At 46.0% G+C, this 18,507-nt stretch overlaps 3 protein-coding genes and 1 non-coding gene across 5 annotated transcripts in view; 3 read left to right on the top strand and 1 right to left on the bottom strand.

Annotated features, from left to right (window-relative positions):
* The window catches only part of RIPK1 (receptor interacting serine/threonine kinase 1), a 29,278-nt gene extending 20,936 nt beyond the window's left edge, over positions 1-8,342 (top strand). The window contains exons 7-11 of the mRNA XM_055322568.1: positions 1,648-1,744; positions 2,616-3,182; positions 4,365-4,508; positions 7,095-7,424; positions 7,525-8,342. Coding sequence (XP_055178543.1) covers positions 1,648-1,744; positions 2,616-3,182; positions 4,365-4,508; positions 7,095-7,381 — 1,095 coding nt within the window. The 3' untranslated portion in view covers positions 7,382-7,424; positions 7,525-8,342. The remainder of the gene's footprint in view (positions 1-1,647; positions 1,745-2,615; positions 3,183-4,364; positions 4,509-7,094; positions 7,425-7,524) is intronic.
* Positions 6,040-8,277, bottom strand: LOC129507827 (60S ribosomal protein L39). The gene is made up of 2 exons (XM_055322572.1): positions 8,181-8,277; positions 6,040-6,504 (listed from the first exon to the last, which is right to left on the bottom strand). The coding sequence occupies exon 2, from the start codon at positions 6,403-6,405 to the stop codon at positions 6,250-6,252; it is 156 nt and encodes a 51-aa protein (XP_055178547.1). The 5' UTR covers positions 6,406-6,504; positions 8,181-8,277; the 3' UTR covers positions 6,040-6,249.
* A 4,475-nt stretch (positions 8,343-12,817) lies between the features above and the next one.
* The window catches only part of BPHL (biphenyl hydrolase like), a 37,672-nt gene continuing 31,982 nt past the window's right edge, over positions 12,818-18,507 (top strand). Inside the window, exon 1 of one of the 2 annotated variants that reach the window (XM_055322570.1) lies at positions 12,818-12,974. In XM_055322570.1, coding sequence (XP_055178545.1) covers positions 12,850-12,974 — 125 coding nt within the window. In that variant the 5' untranslated portion in view covers positions 12,818-12,849. Of the gene's footprint in view, positions 12,975-13,904; positions 14,601-18,507 lie in introns of those variants that run through there. The other variant, XM_055322571.1, reaches the window with a different exon arrangement.
* On the top strand, positions 15,790-15,896 carry LOC129508436 (U6 spliceosomal RNA). Its single transcript, XR_008664174.1, has one exon. It is a non-coding gene; the product is annotated as a U6 spliceosomal RNA (small nuclear RNA).

The following is an 18,507-nucleotide window of genomic DNA, read 5'->3' as shown; positions in this document are numbered from 1 at the left end:
GGGAGAGAGAGAGAGAGTCTTAAGCTGACTCCAGGCTGACGGCAGAGCCTGACCCAGGGCTCCATCTCATGACCCAGAGATCACGACCTGAGCCAATACCAGGAGTCTTATGCTTAAGCAACTGCACCCCTCAGCTGCCCCACCATCTTACCCATCTTTCAGTGTAGAATTCAGTAGCATTAAGTACACTCACAGTGCTGTACAAACATCACTTAGTGTCCATTTCCATTTTTAAATATTCCAAACAGAAACTCTGTGCCCATTAAACAACTGTTCCCCATTCCTCTTCCCAGTTCCTGGTAACGTGTAATTCCACTTTCTATGAATTTGCCTCTAGGTACCTTGCAGACATGGGGAATCAAACAATATTCATTTTTTTGTGGTCTGCCATATTTCACTCAGCATAATGTTTTATAGGTTCATCCATGTTGTAACATGTTTTAAGAGCTTCGTTCCTTTTTAAGGCTGAGTAATTCTCCATTTTCTGTGTATATCACAGTTTGATTATTAGTTAATTCAACTGTGATGGATACTGAGTTGTTTCCACCTTTTATCTGTGAACATTGATGTACAATTTTTTTTGAGCTCCTCTCAATTCTTTTGGGTACATACACAAGAGTGGAATTGCTACATTGTATGATGATACTACATTAAATTTTGAGGAACTATCAAATTGTTTTCCATAAGGGTGCTACCATTTTACATTTCTGGGTTCCAATTTCTCTACATTCTCAACAACATTTTTCATTTTCAGGGTTTTGTTTGTTTTGTTTTTTAAATGATAGCCATCTAGAGTGTGATGTCATGTATAACACATGGTGGTTTTGAAGGATATTTTCCCAATGATGTTGAGCACCTTTTCATGTACCATTTGTATATTTTCTTTAGAGAAATGGCCCTTTGGCCCTTTTTGAATTGAGTTGTTTGTGCCTTATCGTTGAATTATGCAAATTCTTTATATAATCTGGATAGTCATCTCTTATCAGAGATATGATTTGCCAATATTTTTTTCCTATTCTCTGGGTTATCTTTTCACTCTGTTAATAGTGTCCTTTGATGCACAGAGGCTTTAATTTAGATGTACTCCAATTTATTTATTTTTATTTTGTTACCTGTGTTATTGGTGTCATATCTAAGAAATTACTATCAAATTGAATGTCGTGAATCTTTACCCCTATGTTTTCTTCTAATGTTTATATGGTTTGAGCACTTAAGCTTCAGTGTTTGGGTCCATGTGAGTTAATTTTTGTATATAATAAAAGTAAGGGTCCAACTTCATTCTTTTAGGTTTGTATCCAGTGTTCCCCCATTGCATGGTCTTGGCACCCTTGTTGAAAATCAGTTCGCCATGTAAGGGTTTATTTCTGGGTTCTCTATCTTTCATTGGTCTATGCCTGTCCTTAGAGCAATACCACACTGTTTTGATTACTGTAATCTTGTAGTGAGTTTTGAAATCAAGAAGTGTGAACCCTCCAAATTTATTCTTATTTTTCAGGATTGTTTTGGCTATTTGGGGAAAAAAGATTTATTCCTTGTAAGAGCTATATGAAATCTCTACCTTTTGAAAAGATTTCATTTTTCTATAATAAATTTTTGGAACTATTTTCTACTGTTTACTAAAGTGTACATTTATGCTGTCAATTATAGAAAGAGTATCCAGACCCAGCCCAAAATTCAGTTGTGAAGAGAATGCAGTCTCTCCAGATTGACTGTGTAGCAACACCTCCAAGCAGGTCAAATTCAGGTAACATACTATGATTGAAAATAACGTATTCACTTGTTTGTTCGTGCATTCACTCTGTTCTCAAAAATACTCTTCATGAACATATAAGAAACAGAAGAAGCTATAAAATTTAACTCTTGCCTTAAAGGAATCTATAATATATTTAGAATGAAGATAACATATATTTGAAATAGTAACAGGGTGTTCACTAAAATCATAAAATATCCTGAACATAAGAGGCCTAATATATATCTGATAGAGTGTAAGGGCTCAGGAAAAAGAGGAGACATATGTGGAAGCAAGGTCCTTGATGTCAGGGATGATATCCAGAGAATTAGCAGAGAGGTTGGTCTTGGAATCAAGGAGGGATATTTTTTCATTTTCACAAAAGGAAAAACAGAGTAAAGTATAGGATATTGAAGCCACTTACTAGTTATCTGTTCTAGGGCAAATTAACCTCTTGTAAACCTCATCCCTCAGATCATAATATAATTGCTCCTATTCTTACAGGGCTTTTAGAGAATAAAAGAATCCATGGAGAGTGCTTAGCACCAAGCTGCTCCAGGTCTTATTTTCCAGCCCTGCACCACACCAAGGACACAGCCACCTTCTCTACTAAAGACCAGTCCCTTTCTCCCTTGGTCATTCCTGTGACACTCATGTTGCCGTTGCCTGTTAACATTTCTCTAGTGCTCTCTCACCACCCTGCAGGGGCTTCCACAAAGTACTTACATATTTGTAGGAAGAGGACCATAAAGTCAATGCTTTTTTTATTTGCTTGCGAATGTTTCAGTATGTTATTCTGAGACACAGATATGTGGCGGTGCTCAGGTTTTATTTTATTTCTTGTTGCTGTCTGAAACTCTTTCCAATATTGATCATTTCTCCTCAGCCCCAGAACAGCCCAGTTCGCTGCACAGTTCCCAGGGACTGGGGATAGGTCCCGTGGAAGAGTCCTGGTTTGCTCCCTCCCTGGAGAACCAGCAGGATGAGAACCAGCTCAGCTTGCAGAGTAAACTCCAGGAGGAAGCCAACTACCATCTTTATGGCAGCCGCATGGACAGGCAGACGAAACCGCTCAGACAGAGTGTGGCTTATAATAGAGAGGAGGAAAGGAGACGAAGGGTCTCCCATGACCCTTTTGCACAGCAGAGACCTTATGAAAACATTCAGAACCCAGGAGTAAAAGGCCTTCCTTATTCTATTGCAACCAGTCCTGGTAATGCAGTACACCAGCCAACGGGGCTAACCAGCCAACCCCCAGTAAGGTACTGGAACAATGAATTGTACAGTCCATTCAAATTTAGAACAAGACCACTGGCGCTGGGAACAACAGGTTCAAGAGTCTGGTATCAGCCAAATCCAAGCCATATCCCAAGCGTGAATAAAACTCCAGTGCCGGAGACCAACCTACTGGGAAACACGCCCACCATTCCATTCAGCTCCTTCCCATCAAGAGGTAAACAGTTCTTTTTAGCTATAATCTTTTTTAAATGTTTCTGAAAATAAAGCAGCTATTAGCTCTGATGTAGACTCTAAGGTTACAAGGGTGAGTTGTTTGTAGTCTTCAGCTGCCACATGCAGTTTGCAGCCATGGACTAGTCTCCATCAGACCACTTGGCTTTGGTTTGAGTATGATTCGTTGCAGCTGCCCACAGGTGTTGGGTTACAGGTCCTTGTAACTAGTGGGTATCTTCTGCTTTAATCTGCATCACAGTGGTCCCATTATACCCTATCGCTGACGGGTTTGTGTTCTTTTACTTGCTTGCTATTTTCTGAAGGTAAGAAAGAAGTCTTGGATATTTTAATTCTTACCTTATATAGGCCAAAGACTGCATTAGTGAGGAAACCATAGTGTTGGGCTACCATCACCACCATTTATCTCTGGAACTCTTTTCATCTTCCCAAACTGACACTCTGTACTCATCAGACACTAACTTCCCATTCCCCTACCCCCAGCCCCTGGCAACCACCATTCTTTCTGTCTCTATGAATTTGACTGCTCTAGGGTATTTGATATATGTGGAATCATACAGTCTTTGTCCTTTTGTGACTGGCTTATTTCACTGAACACAATGTCCTCAAGGTTTGCCTATATTGTAGCATGTGTCAGGATTTCCTTCCTTTTTTAAGGCTGAATAATATTCCATTGTCCATACATAACACATTTTGTGTATCTGTTCATCTGTTGGTGGACCCTGAGTGACTTCCACCTTTTGGATGTTGTGGATAATGCTGCTGTAAACATGGCTATATAAATATCTGTTTGGGGCCTTGCTTTCAGTTCCTTTGGGTAAATACCCGTAAATGGAATTGCTACATCTTAGAGTAAGTCTATTTTTAATTTTTGAGAGATCTTCATATTTATCACACCATTTTGTATTCCCGCCAGCAGCACACCTTGGTTCCAGTTCATCCACATCCTTGCCAACACTGTTACTTTTTTTTTTTTTTATAGTAGCCATTTTGGTGGATGTAAGGTTAGTTCAGCTACATTTTGAAGAGGAAAATTTCAAAGACTGTCATAGGATAAATAATTTAACTTCTATATTTAGAATAAAGCCCTGTCCTTTACCATGTTGTATTTATTTCTCTTGCTTTCAACCTAGATTTACTTACCTGTGTGTTTCACTCTATTCAGATGAGTCTGTAAAATGTACCATATACAACAGTTCTGGCATTCAGGTTGGAGAGCATAATTATATGGAGGTTGGTGGAATGAGTTCAGCCCTACTGGACATGAACGTGAAAGAAGAGCCAGCTTATAAGTACCAAGATATCTTTGGTAAGATGCCCTTTAAGGACCCATTTTCTAGCAACCTTGAACTTTATTGCTTAGAGGGATATAGTGGAATCCTGAAATTTCTCTGATTATTCTCCCTGACAGTTGACCCATGTTTTCTCTGTAAAATATCTCTGTAACTTCGATATAATCCGTTGTGATTTATTAATGCTTAATATGGGGATAATTACAATATCTAACTCATGGATTTGTTGTGAAAATTATCATCAATATGTATAAAGAGTGTAGAACACTGCCTGGCATGTAGTTAAGATCTGTGAAAGTACTGAACATATCATCAGTATCAGTATCACTATTCAGACCTAGGAGAGGTATCTCCCTCAGGTCTTCATCAAAAGTGATTCTGAAAAAATAGAAGACTATGCCCTCAACAGCACCCCTGTAATAAAAACAAGAGAGCTTTCTCTTATGGGGTTTTAACTGTGCAGGCTCAAAACATTAATCCCAAAACACAACCTGGGAATCATAGTCATGAGGCCAAATCAATGGGATTTAAGAGCCCAGCTTTATGTTTAACTCTAGGATTGGCAAAATGTTTCTATCAAGGGCCAGATAGAAATTATTTTAGCTTCACTGGCCCTGAGATCTCTGTTGCACCTACCTGACATTGTAATGCAATAGCAGCCACAGACAAGATGTACATGAATGGGCGTGGCTGTGTTCCAATAAAACTTCACTTAACAAAAAGAGGCAGCCGGCCAGATGTGACCCACAGGCCATAGTTTGCCAATCCCTGGCCTAATCCATTTGAAAAATAGTCTTTAACATTCTTAGAGAGGAGGTTCCTAACTTTTGGGGTGACAAAAGTACCTTGGAGGATCTGATGAAACCCAGGGTCCCTCTCCCAGAGGAACTCACAAAACTAGGCTAATATCTTGGAAGGTTTTTGGACTGCTGATGTCCTTTGGTGATAACAGAGGCTGCATTGTGGGGAGCTAAGGAGAGGATGGGAGTTGGGGGGGGGGCGGAAATGAGATGTCTTTTTCCTTATATTCAGCTTATTGAGGTAGGTTGAAGATCAAGGAAAATGTGTGTGGTGGTGATGGTAGTTTTATACTTTAGTTTCCTTTTGTTATTTTTTTTTTTAAAGATTTTATTTGGGATCCCTGGGTGGCTCAGTGGTTTAGCGCCTGCCTTCAGCCCAGGGTGTGACCCTGGAGTCCCGGGATCGATTCGGACTCCCTGCATGGGGCCTGCTTCTCCCTCTGCCTGTGTCTCTGCCTTTCTGTCTCTCTCATGAATAAATAAAATCTTTAGGAAAAAAAAAAAAAGATTTATTTATTTGAGAGAGAGCACCTGAGCAGGGGGAGGGGCAGACATGCAGTCTCCCTGCCAAGACCTGAGCCAAAGGCAGACGCTTAGCAGAGCCACACAGGCGTCCCCTAGCCGTACTTTAAATACTTGGTTGTCAAGGGCCATTTCTATCACTGCAGAAAGTTCTATCAGACAGTGCTATGTGAGATCTGACAGGAGGGGGATTTCGGTACTTCACAAATCAAAACACAACAGCAGCTCAGCTGAAAGATCTCGCATTTATTACTGAACCAGCCTACTGGTATAGAGGCATAGGAACAGACAAGAACATTTCCTTAATAAGACATGTCTATTGGCCAGGTAGGAAGGGTGTTTCCATATTGACAGGATAGGAACATGTGATCTCCATGCAGCTTAAATATGTGTGCCAATTATATTTGCTATTTCATGATGTGCGATGGATGCTTCCTCATAGACCCAGCTTGGTTCTTCTCCAGTGCCGCCTCTTGGAGTTGTACCTGATTTTATTACCAGTTTTCATCCGAATCCACTGGGGAATGGGACGATTCTGCTTTTGTTTCTTGGCCAGGAATCGCTTGATTCTGAAAGTCTTGTGAGAAGACATGGCGATAACAGTCAACCACAGGCAACCAGGATAGCGGCTCCTTTTGTTATTTTTATGAAGGCCAGAGAGGAAGGAACCAGTTAGAAAGGGAGGCTGTGGCTGTAAGAGAAGAGAAGACGGCACTTAGAGGAGAGTTGAGTCCCAAAATAGACCTGGAAAAGTAGATACCTCATTCTTTAAAAGACAAGGGACATATTATAATATGCATTATAATTGCATGAGTTCACACTTGATGGCCTCAGTTTCCCTAAGTAAGAGGAAAGCAGACCATTGGGTGCAGGGGATCAGGAGTTGAATGACCCTGATTCTGGCCAGGTATGTAGATGATGCCAAAAGGAACAAAAATAGTATTTTCCCTCTTTTTATCAGGAAGGTCTGAAATTAACAGGGCCATTGGCTAAGGTCATAGAGGACAGCCTAGAAGCCAAGCAGAGCTTGTATTCCCAAAGCCACCAGCTGTGGCTCAGAGATGCATCTGCTAGGAGGTAGAGGTTCTCTGCTGTATTCATATACACACTGCACATGGGCTTCCAGACATGTAAAGGATCCCCTAAGGAATGAGTCCACAACTATGTAATGAAGTTTTTTTTTTTTTCTTTACCGTCTCCTGATACTGTCTCTACAGGTTTTTAAAACCAGAATGTTCAAATGAGTTATAGTTTGATGCCTTCTTATCTTTTGTCTGGCAGATAATGTCACTAGTCTGACTGATAAACATCTGGACCCAGTCAGGGAAAATCTGGGAAAGCAATGGAAAAACTGTGCCCGCAAACTGGGCTTCACTGAACCTCAGATTGATGAGATTGACCATGACTATGAGCGAGATGGACTCAAAGAAAAGGTTTACCAGATGCTCCAAAAGTGGCTGATGAGGGAAGGCAATAAAGGGGCCACGGTCGGAAAGCTGGCCTATGCGCTCTACCAGTGCTCAAGAATAGACCTTTTGAACTATTTGATACACATCAGCCAGAACTAACTCGAGAAGGGGCTTGGGCAGCATGGGGTATTCTCCTCGCCTAGTAAGTCACCCACTGAAAGCATGCTGCCTCTGATCCTTCAGAATTCTTCCCTCACTAATACAGGTTCTGGGTCTGCATAAAAATCTCCTGCATTCCGTAGGTGGAGAATGGGAAAGAAGCCTACAGCAAACCGCCTACTAACCAGGAAGACCTATTAATGTCTGAGGCCAAGTCCAAAAAGAAGCCTAACTGGGTTTTGAAGGGGAGAGAGATATTTGAGGAAGATCATTTTCTTTCAGTTCGTTCCTCAGCATTCACTGATGCCATTCATTTAACTTACTGGAGTTTTGCTAGAGTAAGAAAAAAATTCAGAGGACATAAACTAAGTCAACTTTCTTATTTTACACTCTCTTCACGAGTACAGTGAAATTTTAAGTTCTCTTCAAATAGGTTTTTTTTTTTTTTTGTATTCTAACCATGGTTTTCTCTGAAACTATAATGTCTGTTAACTTCAGTATCAAATGTTGTGTCAGTCACTACAGGCTTCAAGAATTACATGCAGTCTCCACTCCAAAAAAAGTAACTAACTGGAGGAATATTAAGGAATACTAAGATGGAAAAAAAAAAAATAGAGAACAAAAATACTAGAATTTTCCAGGCAGTTGTTATAAGGAATGGTTACTAACTGTGGTGATGACAGAAATTCTTGATGAAGTTTTTAAGTTCTTTCCTAGCATTCTGATACTTTATGTACTTTCCCAACCTCTGTGCCCTGCAGAGGGAGCATGGATGCAGGGAATTTTGATCTCTTCACACCTGGCTGTGACTGGAGCCTCAGGACTGGTCACTACTGAGCAGCTTCCTCAGGTTACCCCAGGATACTGTAGAAGTATTTCGTTTTTTTTTCTGTGAGCTGTAATGTAAAAAAAAAAAAAAAAAAAAAAAAAAAAAATGCTTCAAAGGTTGATAATTGTGCTTCTAACACTCGACCTCTCAAAGCCCACCTGAAACTTGAATGTGTGAAAGGAACCTGAAGACTAGAAGACTGAGGCGGGCAGGCCATCCAGTATCCCTGCCTGCGCTTGGCTAACCCGAGAGCGTGTCATTGTGCTCAGCCTGTCCAGGAGGGAGGGAGCGCAGGATGCAGTCTGGTGACTCTGGATATCAGAACAGATTCTAGGGTCTGGTGGGCTGAGAACAATGTTGCGGTTCCGATTCTAAAATCCCCTAGCCACAGCTGATAGACACACACACCTGAAGTGTTGGGACTGGAAAACAACTTCTCAACTTCTGCACTTACTGGCATCTTGGGCCAGGTTATTCTTTGTTGTGGGGGCTGTCCCGTGCAGGGTAGGATCTGGCCGTGTGAAAGCATCCTCTACCTACTAGACAAGCCGAAATGTCTGGAGACATTGCCAGATGTTCCCTGGAAGGACAGAGCTGCCCCAGTCGAGAAGAGCACTGCTACAAAGGAACGAACCCCAGTCTCTTATCCACACACATATCCAGGCCCACTTAGTTTCCACATAACATAGCATTAGACCACACAGACCAGAAGAAAAGTCGGATGGGGAAAGAGTCCCAGGCTTTGCTAGAGGAATGGATGGATGATTGCTTTTCTAAACATACCCCTTGTACCTCTCTCCTAACAGTGTTTCAATTTTCTAATTCCAAAGAAATTGATCAATGTTAAAGCCAAAAATGAAAGGTATTTTTAATGGACTTTTCAAAATAAAATTTTGTACCTCAAATATAAACAATTGAAATGATGTGTTTATATAAATGAGACCATTTGGGCTTCTTCACTGAGGTTGGCATTTCCTATATATACTGCCCTTTACACCCTCCTGCCTTTAGCAGGCAAGAGGAAGCTGATGGTAAAAAGAGAAGCTTCTGGACAGGTTTCTGGCTCTCAGGATGAAAACACGCTGCTTGAGAGCCTGCAGCCAATCTGTCCTTAAACATGGTTCCAAAGTCTTTCCTTCAGCCCCCATTCTCTAAAAACTGGGCTGAAAAGAGTCAAATTTGTGTCTGAAGAGTTTCAATACAAGAGAATCAATTGGGCAGAAAATTAATCAAGTGAGAGGACACAGACTATAATGAGAAAGATGATTATCCATATTTGGTTCCAAAAAACTTACTCAGACTGCAAGGTTTCTTCTGGTAAAGAACACCCACTTCCAACCCTCAAAGCCTTGTGAAATCAGCAATTTTCCACTTGTTGCTGTGGTTACAATATTTGTTTGGGGTCCATCGTATGAAGTTAGGTCTTCAAAAATAGTTTGTTCTTTCTCAGAAAAAAAAAATTTTAAGATTTTATTTATGACACAGAGAGGCAGAGACATAGGCAGAGGGAGAAGCAGGCTCCATGCAGGGAGCCGGACGTGGGACTCGATCCCGGGTCTCCAGGATCACGCCCTAGGCTGAAGGAGGGGGCTAAACCGCTGAGCCACCCGCGCTGCCCTGAAAATGTTAAGTAGTATTTTGATGTACATTTTAAGGTATGTTTTTTATAAAGGTTTTCTTTTTATAATAAAACTAGGTGTTTCCTAAGACAGACGACCTAACAATTTGCAGATAAAAATGTCTTGCATCAGAAACAGGCTGTGACCTAACAATGGAAAAAAGCTCAACCTGATTTTATGGTGAAAGCTCCCTTGCCAGAACGTACACTGATAGATGATACTCTTGATTTCTTTCTATAAGAGGGTAACCATGTCAACAAGATCAATTCTTTTAGTCACATCTGTTGTAGGATAAAAATTTCTAACTGCCAAAACAATGTAATACAACATCGTGGTTAAATTTTAAATTTAACTCATCAGGTGTTACTGTTATAGAACTAAGAAGTGAAAGACTGATGCTTTTTACCCATTGCAATCAGCAGGGTTACTGTGCAATTTCACTGCAAAGGACTGAGGTCAAGAAAACCAAACCAAACCAAAAAGACAAAGCAGAGGGCAGCCTGGGTGGCTCAGCAGTTCAGCGCTGCGTTCATTCAGTTCAGTGCCTGATCCTGGGGTCTGGGGATCCAGTCCCACGTCGGGCTCCGTGCATGGAGCCTGCTTCTCCCTCTGGGTGTCTATGAATAAATAAAATTTACAAAGCAGGACACTAGGTGTCTATATGGCCAAGATTTAAAGCTGTGCAACAGTGTTACACAGTAAGGACTAGTTGTCCAGTGTGCATTTAATACATTGTGACACCAATCACCTAGAGCCCCACAAGTGCTACGGTTTAACATGTTAAAATTGTACAATTATTTTTACTTTCAGTGATCTCTGACAAGAAATCCCAAAACAGCGGCTCAGGAAAAAAAAAATAAGGAAATGTTGATCTACCAAAGGTTTCTGAAAGTCAGATGACAGTAGTCAGCTGAAATGTATTTCTCTTTCCTTCTATGCGGGGGAAATTGATGTGACACATTTATGTTGAAGGAATATTTTTGCATAATCCATTTTTAGGCCAGCCTTAGAAAGAAAAAAACTCAAATGGCCAGTGAGAACACTACAGGTATCAGAACTTTCCATGGCTGTTAACACTGAAAAATATTGTGTATATAAGACCATTACAATAGGAGGGATTCGGGCAGCCGGGTTGCTCAGCGGTTAGCGCCGCCTTCAGCCCAGGGCCTGATCCTGGAGATCTGGGATCAAGCCCCGCGTCGGGCTCCCTGCATGGAGCCTGCTTCTCTGCCGCTCTGTGTCTCGTGAATAAATAAAATCTTAAAAAAAAGGGGGGGTGGTTCAAGGAGGAGAAACAATGCAATATGCAAGGAAGCTGTTGCCATCCTGAATAATTCTAGCCGGGGCTAAACAGTAGCCTTGAACCTGCCAGTTCTTTGCAGTCAAGGCAGAGTGGTGGCCAGAATTACAGGGATGTTGTTTTTTCCTCCACGGAAGTGTCCGTTGCAGGTAATGCTTATAACCTTTAAAAAGCTTGAATTATTTGAATTATATGATCTAAATAAGCTGAGATTCGGAGACACCCGGGGGGGCGGGGGGGGGGCTCAGCGGTGGAGCATCTGCCTTCCACCCAGGGCGTGACCTGGGGGTCCTGGAATCGAGTCCCGCTTCGGGCCCCCGCGGGGAGCCTGCTGGTCCCTCTGCCTGCGTCTCCGATGAGCGAATACATAAAACCTTCAAAACACATCTTCTGGTACAATACAAACAAGGCTTAGTTCGCTGGCCTTCAGCGGCGCCGCATCGCGCACCGCGTCCGCCTCCGCCTCCGTGACGGAAGCTCGGGCCCACCGGGCACTGCCCGCCCCGCCCCCCGCCCTCGCGGGCCCCCGGTGCACCTGTTCCACCCGTTCCACGTGCCTTCCCAGGCGCCTCGCACCGCACGCGGCACCTGCCCCGCACCTCGGCACCTGCCCCAGTGCCTCGTGCTCACTGGGCCTCAGCCTCCGTCCCGCGCGTCGCAGCCCCATCCTGGCTAGGGACGCGCCGTGCCCCCTGCGCAGACGCCTCCCCCCCCCCCCCGCGTCCGGGCCCCGAGGCCTCTACCCCCCGCGGGGCCGCCGGCGCCGGTCAGCGCGTTCCCGCGTCCCGGGCTTCCGGAGGCCCCGCGGCCCCGCCCCGCCCCGCCCCGCCGCCGACGCCCCTGGGAGGCCGCGAAGCGCGGGTCGCGCGGCGAAGGGCGGGCCCGCACACTGACGTGCTCCTCGAGCGCCAGGGCCGCCCCGCGGGACGACGACGTGCGGGCAGTACCGTGGGACCCGAGCTCCGCTCCTGCCGAGGGTCAGAGACAGCGCGGCGGGCAGTGCGGCCCACCGGCCCCGCCGACCAGGCCCGACGCGGGACACGTTACTCAGACGGCGGCGAAGCGGGTCCTGGCGCATGCGTGTTCCCCGGCCGTCCGGCGGAGCGAGTCGTGGCGCATGCGTGTTCCCCGGCCGTCCGGCGGAGCGAGTCGTGGCGCATGCGTGTTCCCCGGCCGTCCGGCGGAGGGAGTCATCGGCGCATGCGGGTTCTCCGACCGTCCGGCGGAGCGAGTCGTGGCGCATGCGTGTTCCCCGGCCGTCCGGCAGAGCGAGTCGTGGCGCATGCGTGTTCCCCGGCCGTCCGGCGGAGCGAGTCGTGGCGCATGCGTGTTCCCCGTCCGGCGGAGCGAGTCGTGGCGCATGCGTGTTCCCCGGCCGTCCGGCGGAGGGAGTCATCGGCGCATGCGGGTTCTCCGACCGTCCGGCGGAGCGGGTCCGCGGCGCATGCGTATTCCCCGGCCGCCCGGCGGAGCGGGTCCTCAGCGCATACGTGTTCTAAGGCTGTCCGGCGGAGCGGGTCCTCGGCGCATGCACGTTCCCCACACCTCCCCCCCCACCCCGGAGCGGGCCCTCGGCGCATGCGTGTTTCCGGCCGCCCGGCGGAGCGGGTTCTCCGCGCCTGCGTGTTCCTAGCGCCTCCTCCTAGTGGGCCCGGAGCGCGGTGTGGGGCGGGGCGGGGCGCAGGCGTGTTCTCCCGGGGCGCTCCTTGGAGCGCGGCGCATGCGCACTCCGAGGCCAATGGCTGCGGTGCTGGACCGCCGGGCGTCGCGGCAGCTGCGGATGATCCTGTCGGCGCTGACGGCCGGGAGCCGGGTGCTGCGTGCCGGGCCGGCGGCCGCATTCGGGTAATGGTTCGCCCTGCCCCCGGGAGCCCGCGCGGCCAGGTGCGCGTCGAGAGGCGCGCGGGGTCCGGGGGGGGGGGGGCGGGGGCCGTGACCTGGGCGCAGGAGCCGGCTCCGGGTCTGACTCGACCCCCGGGGGCTGGGGGGGGGGACCCTCCGCACCTGCGGGGCCCCAGGCTCGCGGACGTGCGCCGCCCTCTCCTTTTCTGCTGGTTTTGGACTTTGATGCTCCAAGAACCCCCTGCAGAAGCCGGGGAAACTCCAGGCCCTTGGCCTGACTCCGGTTCTCTGCAGCTGGAGGAGACAAGAATCTGCCTTTTCAGGCTCCCCATCCCCCACCGCCACGTCCACTTTGAGGTGAGACGACTAGATTAGCCTGGGACCTGCTGCCCGAAAAGCGGGCGCCCCTCGGTCTCGAGAGAAATCCAGCGGAAAACGCGGTGCGAGCGGCGCGAAGCCTGCGCATGCGCGCACACCTGTGCTGGGCCACGCAGACCTACCTGGGCGGCGAATGCAGCCAGCCCTTTGACGGATCGGTTGCATTTATCACCAGCAAAAGTCCAGTGCTACCTGGGGGAACCTGAAGTTCTAACTCGAGACTTCTCGTTTGAAAATGTAATTGGGAAGGAGGAGGGGAAATCTGCTCAGCTTTATGTTGTGACTAATCAAGTCTTGAGTTTTCATATTGAAGTTCTTTATTATTTTAGAGCTTCTAGGTTTTCAGGGTTATTTTAGTGCAGATGGGGGGGAAAATGCATCATTGTTCACGGCTGTGTAAAGCAGCATTGAAAAATGACAGTTTTTCCAGTTTCCTGTTTGCAGAAAGAGATTGAAGTAAGGTTACTATGTACCAGTACGCAAGTCTAAGATAAGTTATTTAATGGTTGCAGGAAGGCTCTGTCCATTTAGCGTAAATCATTCTTTCTAAAATATCTCTGAAAAGCCGTTTCCTCCGGATTTTGAAACTGCCGTCTTATAAATGCAGTTGCAAGTTGATACTATATGTAATATCAGAGAAAACCAGCGGTGCTGCTGGTTGATCCTGAAATGAGGCTGCAGCCCAGTGTAAGTAGGAGAAAGCACTCCTTAAAAACGTTTGTTTCGGAGCCTCAGGACCCAAACCACACTTTATGAGTTGTGTTCCATAAGCTTTGGTTAAGTCTGCGGTCTGGAACTCTCTTATTTCGTAATCTGTAAACTGGTTTGTTTGAGGACCAGGTAAAAATTAATAAGTAATAATAATTAAAAGCCTTTTCTGCCTGCAGTTGTATGTTGAGTACAGTTACAGTATTAACAATTTACAGAACCTAACAACCTGCCAGAAGAAAAACGTTTTCTGAGTTCAACTTCGGGGTGCTGTGCTTGAGAATCAGAGAGACCCTTCCTTCTTGCCCTGGCACCTGCTTCCACCCTCTTCCTGTCTGGCGGTCAGGGTGAGGGAGGGCCCCAGGGCCAGAGCCCCATTGGAGAGACTTTGTTCAGCCATGAGGTAACAGCGTAGCCTCTGGTTTAATAGCGTGGCCTTCAGGTAGCCGTACAAAGGTGAACCAGGTTATTGAACCTCTTTGAGCCTAGAGCCTTGTAGAATTCTTCTGCAGATTTGAGACCATAAATAGCAAAACAAATGAGGTAAGTAAGCTCTTAATGTTACTCATTATTGGAACCCCTGGGTGGCACAGCGGTTTAGTGCCTGCCTTTGGCCCAGGGCGCGATCCTGTAGACCCGGGATCGAATCCCACGTCGGGCTCCCGGTGCGTGGAGCCTGCTTCTCCCTCTGCCTGTGTCTCTGCGCCTCTCTCTCTCTCTCTCTCTCTCTCTCTCTCTCTCTGTGTGTGTGTGTGTGTGACTATCATAAATAAATAATTTAAAAAATATTATTCATTATTTAGCTTATAATAAAACTAAACGATAGTTTATTTTCCCAAGCTGTTAGATTCTTGCCTTCCGCCACAGGGGAGGGAAACTTCCCTTCCTTGAAGGAACAAACAGTTCAATCAGGACGTTATTGTCCTTGTATTGCTTATGACATCCTTTCCTTTCACAAACTTCCCTATCTGGCTTCCCAGCAAAAGAGGGACTGGAAGTAAGGTATAGGCCTTCTGGGTGAGCATGCCTTCCAACAGGCTGTTTTTAATAGAGAGGAAGGACTTTTTTTTTTTTTACCCCTTCTAAAGAAATTAACTCAGGACAGTAGTTCTCAACTTTGGTTGCCTCCTGGAATCTCTCGGAGAATTTAAAAAATACAGATGTCTGTGTCCCACTCCAGAGATTTTGCAGCCTAGGCATCTGGAATTTTTTTTTTAAGATTTATTTATTTATTTATGATGGGGGGGGGGCACAGAGACACAGGAGGAGGGAGAAGTGGGCTCCATGCCAGGAGCCCGACGTGGGACTCGATCCCAGGACTCCAGAATCACGCCCCGGGCCAAAGGCAGGTGCTAAACCACTGAGCCACCCAGGGATCCCCGGCATCTGGAATTTTAAGTTTGCCAGATGATTCAAATCTAAGTTTGAGCTTCGCATGGAGAGAGTGGGCAGCAGGAAATGGTCTCCTGTAAAGGGGCCAAGTAGACAGCCTTGTAGATGTTGGTTAAGGTGTGGGGAGCTAAGGTCTGCACCCCCAGGATCTCCTGCATCCTCCCAACTTCTCTGTCATAATACAAGGCAAACTGCATAATACCTGCTGGTCGCAGGTTTAGTTGTCTGTCTTTCCTACCAGCTTCTAAGCTACACGGGGGGCCCAGAACAAAGTTCAGGAACTGTATGGATGAATGAATAGAACAGTAGAGTTCTAATGTTTTTGGAAGGACATGCTAGCATGCTCGTTTCAGTAGCACATATGCTAAGATCAGAACAATAAAGAGAAGATTAGCATGGCCCCTGCACAAGGGTGACACGCAAATTCATGAAGCGTTCCATACTTGAAAAAAGAAAGAAGGAAGGAAGGGAGAGAGAAAGAAAAAGAAAGCAAGCACTGCCCCAGTCGTTGAGTCTCCGAGGATTGTCCTAGGCAGATGTAGTTTTAACTCTCCACAGGTGATTCTGACGAGCACACCTGCTTTAAGAACATGTGGGTTAGAGAAGTAAAGTGATTATAAGCAGGGAGAAAGTGGCGGTAAAGACAGATTGACATCCCAAAGGAAAGAGTCATTTTTGGTCTTTAAATTACCTGAAGATTTCTCTCTTTTCCTGTGTGAGAGGTTGGGAGATCTGGCATCTTGATTGGGGTTCAAGTAATATGTACGTTTCAGGGCTACTGAAATCCTGGTCTCTCTGCAGCCTGATTTTCTTTTCAACAAACAAACAAAATGAGGCCTGAACTAGTGTCTAAGAGCCGCTTGCTAAGCTGGAAAAAAAATTACTCATTTCTGTGATCTTTTTCTGCTAATGTGAAAATAAATCATTCAATGACTTTTTCTTAATAAAAATGTTTTCATGTGTTTGATTTGTTTTGATTTACTTTTGTTCCTAAATACTTGTCTGTCCTTTTTCCCCAACCTGGAGATTGGTAAAAGGTTTTCGGCCTCCCACCTCCCATTTATCCCAGGTGGGAGGCCGATGTGACAGCAGCAGGTACCTCTGGTGTGGTGACACAGAGGACGTTGATGACAGGGCACCAGGGACATTTTCTTTCCCCTTAGCCTAGCTGCAAACCCCTCCTCCCTTCCTGGCATTTGTCTGCCAACCTTTGCCACCCTCTGCCCCCACACTCCTGTCAGGCCAAACACTGGCTTGTCCCCACATATGTCCCTTGCTCCCGGGCCTTTGATCATGCATGCTATTTCTCCTTCTAGAAACACCCTCCCCACCACATTATTTTTCTTCAAAATTTTATTCCTCTTTGGAAGTTCAGTCCAAATGCTACTTTTTCATTCATCTCCATGTAAGGCCATGCCTTTGCTCCCTGAAGGGTAGCAGACAGAGTCAGCAACACCCAACCACAAAAACCCAGTGTTGGACATTGAGAAAGATGCTGTGGGAGTGGAGTTCCTCTTGTACATAATCTCCTCGCTGCACAAGATGATTCTTACAGGCGTGTCCCTTGAATGCTGCAAGGAAGGGAGCTCCTCAGAAATCTTCAGGGCACGAGGTGTAATAAAGGTACATTATTACTAGCATGAGCCGAGTAAATGCTGGTCATCTCTAGTTACGGTGCGGCCTCATTCCTGCGTGGTGAATGTGAGAACCGCTAGTAACCACTTCTAGCCATGCCCCTTGTGCTCCTGGCCTCAGCCATAACCTGCCCCCGCAATGGTTTGCAGAGCGAATCTCTTGTCTCTTTGTCTTTTCTCCTACCAGGTTGTGGGCAAAATTAAATGCGTCAATAAATGTTTGCAGAAAAGAATCTTTATTACTAGAGTATTATTTGCTTTTATCTGGATCCCAGAGTCCCCTTACCAGTATGAATGACTCTGAAGAATAGGGCATTGATAAGTAACTTGGTAGTGTCAGTATGACACCACCCTTGCTCAGGGGCTTTATTATTGCTCCTCATGATTTCTCTAGATAATGAGCTTATGGTTATGTCAGGCTTTATTACCACCCACTTGTCATTTTTGCAAAAATTGTATTGAGACTTGATGCCCCTGCCTTCAGCATTCATTCTCATTTGAAAATGGTGATGGGAAGAAACCAAAAGAGGAAAGAGGACCTCATTTGTTAAAAAATGCTTCATTTCAATAACCATTTTGAGTAATTTCAGAGAGATTGATGGGATTGATGGTATGTAAAGAGAAAGAGGCAGCAGTTCATTTAAATTCCTTAACACTCTACTGGGAGAAGAGGAACGCTTCCTTCCAGTCAGTACCTGTCCTGGCATATCAAAATGTCCCTTCCGTGTGTCACCAAGCCACCTAGGAAATTGTTAAAGCCTGATGCAGGAGCCTTGTGTATGCTCTACAGCTATAAAGCCCTGCAGAGTCCTCCTGGAGCTTCTGGAAGAGCAGCAGAGAGGTTCATCAGCAGTACCCTTGGTAATGGTACATGCATCAGTCAGAACAAGCCCTGGCTGAAGGCTGTCTCCTGTGCCAACATCTCCAGTTAGATACTGTCATGGGAGGTGTTGGGCCAAGGAGGGTCAGCGGCACAGAGTGGGCTCACAAGGTGGAAGCTTATGGACCTGCCTGTTTAACAATCAACACCGATATCTCCACATGTTAAGAACTGGGCTGGCCCTATGAGTACAGACCAGCATTCCTGCCATGAGCCCTTGTGTGGCTGGCCAGAGAACATGAGAAGCCATATGCCTGAAGGACTACCTAGGGACCAAGGCCTTCTCTGCAGACTCCTGAGACCAGTCTCACCCTTACGAACACTGCCGATGCAGCTGAAGGTCCCCAGGTAGTCCCCCTACATGTGCTAAGGGCCTGACAGATGACTCCAGGGTCTGTGCCATGGTTGCTCACCCTTGCGTGTCCTTGTAGGAAGTTCTTGCATCAGCCTGTACCTTGGTACCACTAGCTTTCAGCTCACCAGGTATATGCCCTTGGGACTGTTTGGTCACTGATTTTAACAACTCTCAGTACTTTAGTAGGGT

This window comes from Nyctereutes procyonoides, unplaced genomic scaffold (genome assembly GCF_905146905.1).
Source record: "Nyctereutes procyonoides isolate TBG_1078 unplaced genomic scaffold, NYPRO_anot_genome, whole genome shotgun sequence".
NCBI lineage: Eukaryota > Metazoa > Chordata > Mammalia > Carnivora > Canidae > Nyctereutes > Nyctereutes procyonoides.
This window is presented reverse-complemented; position numbering and strand designations above follow the sequence as displayed.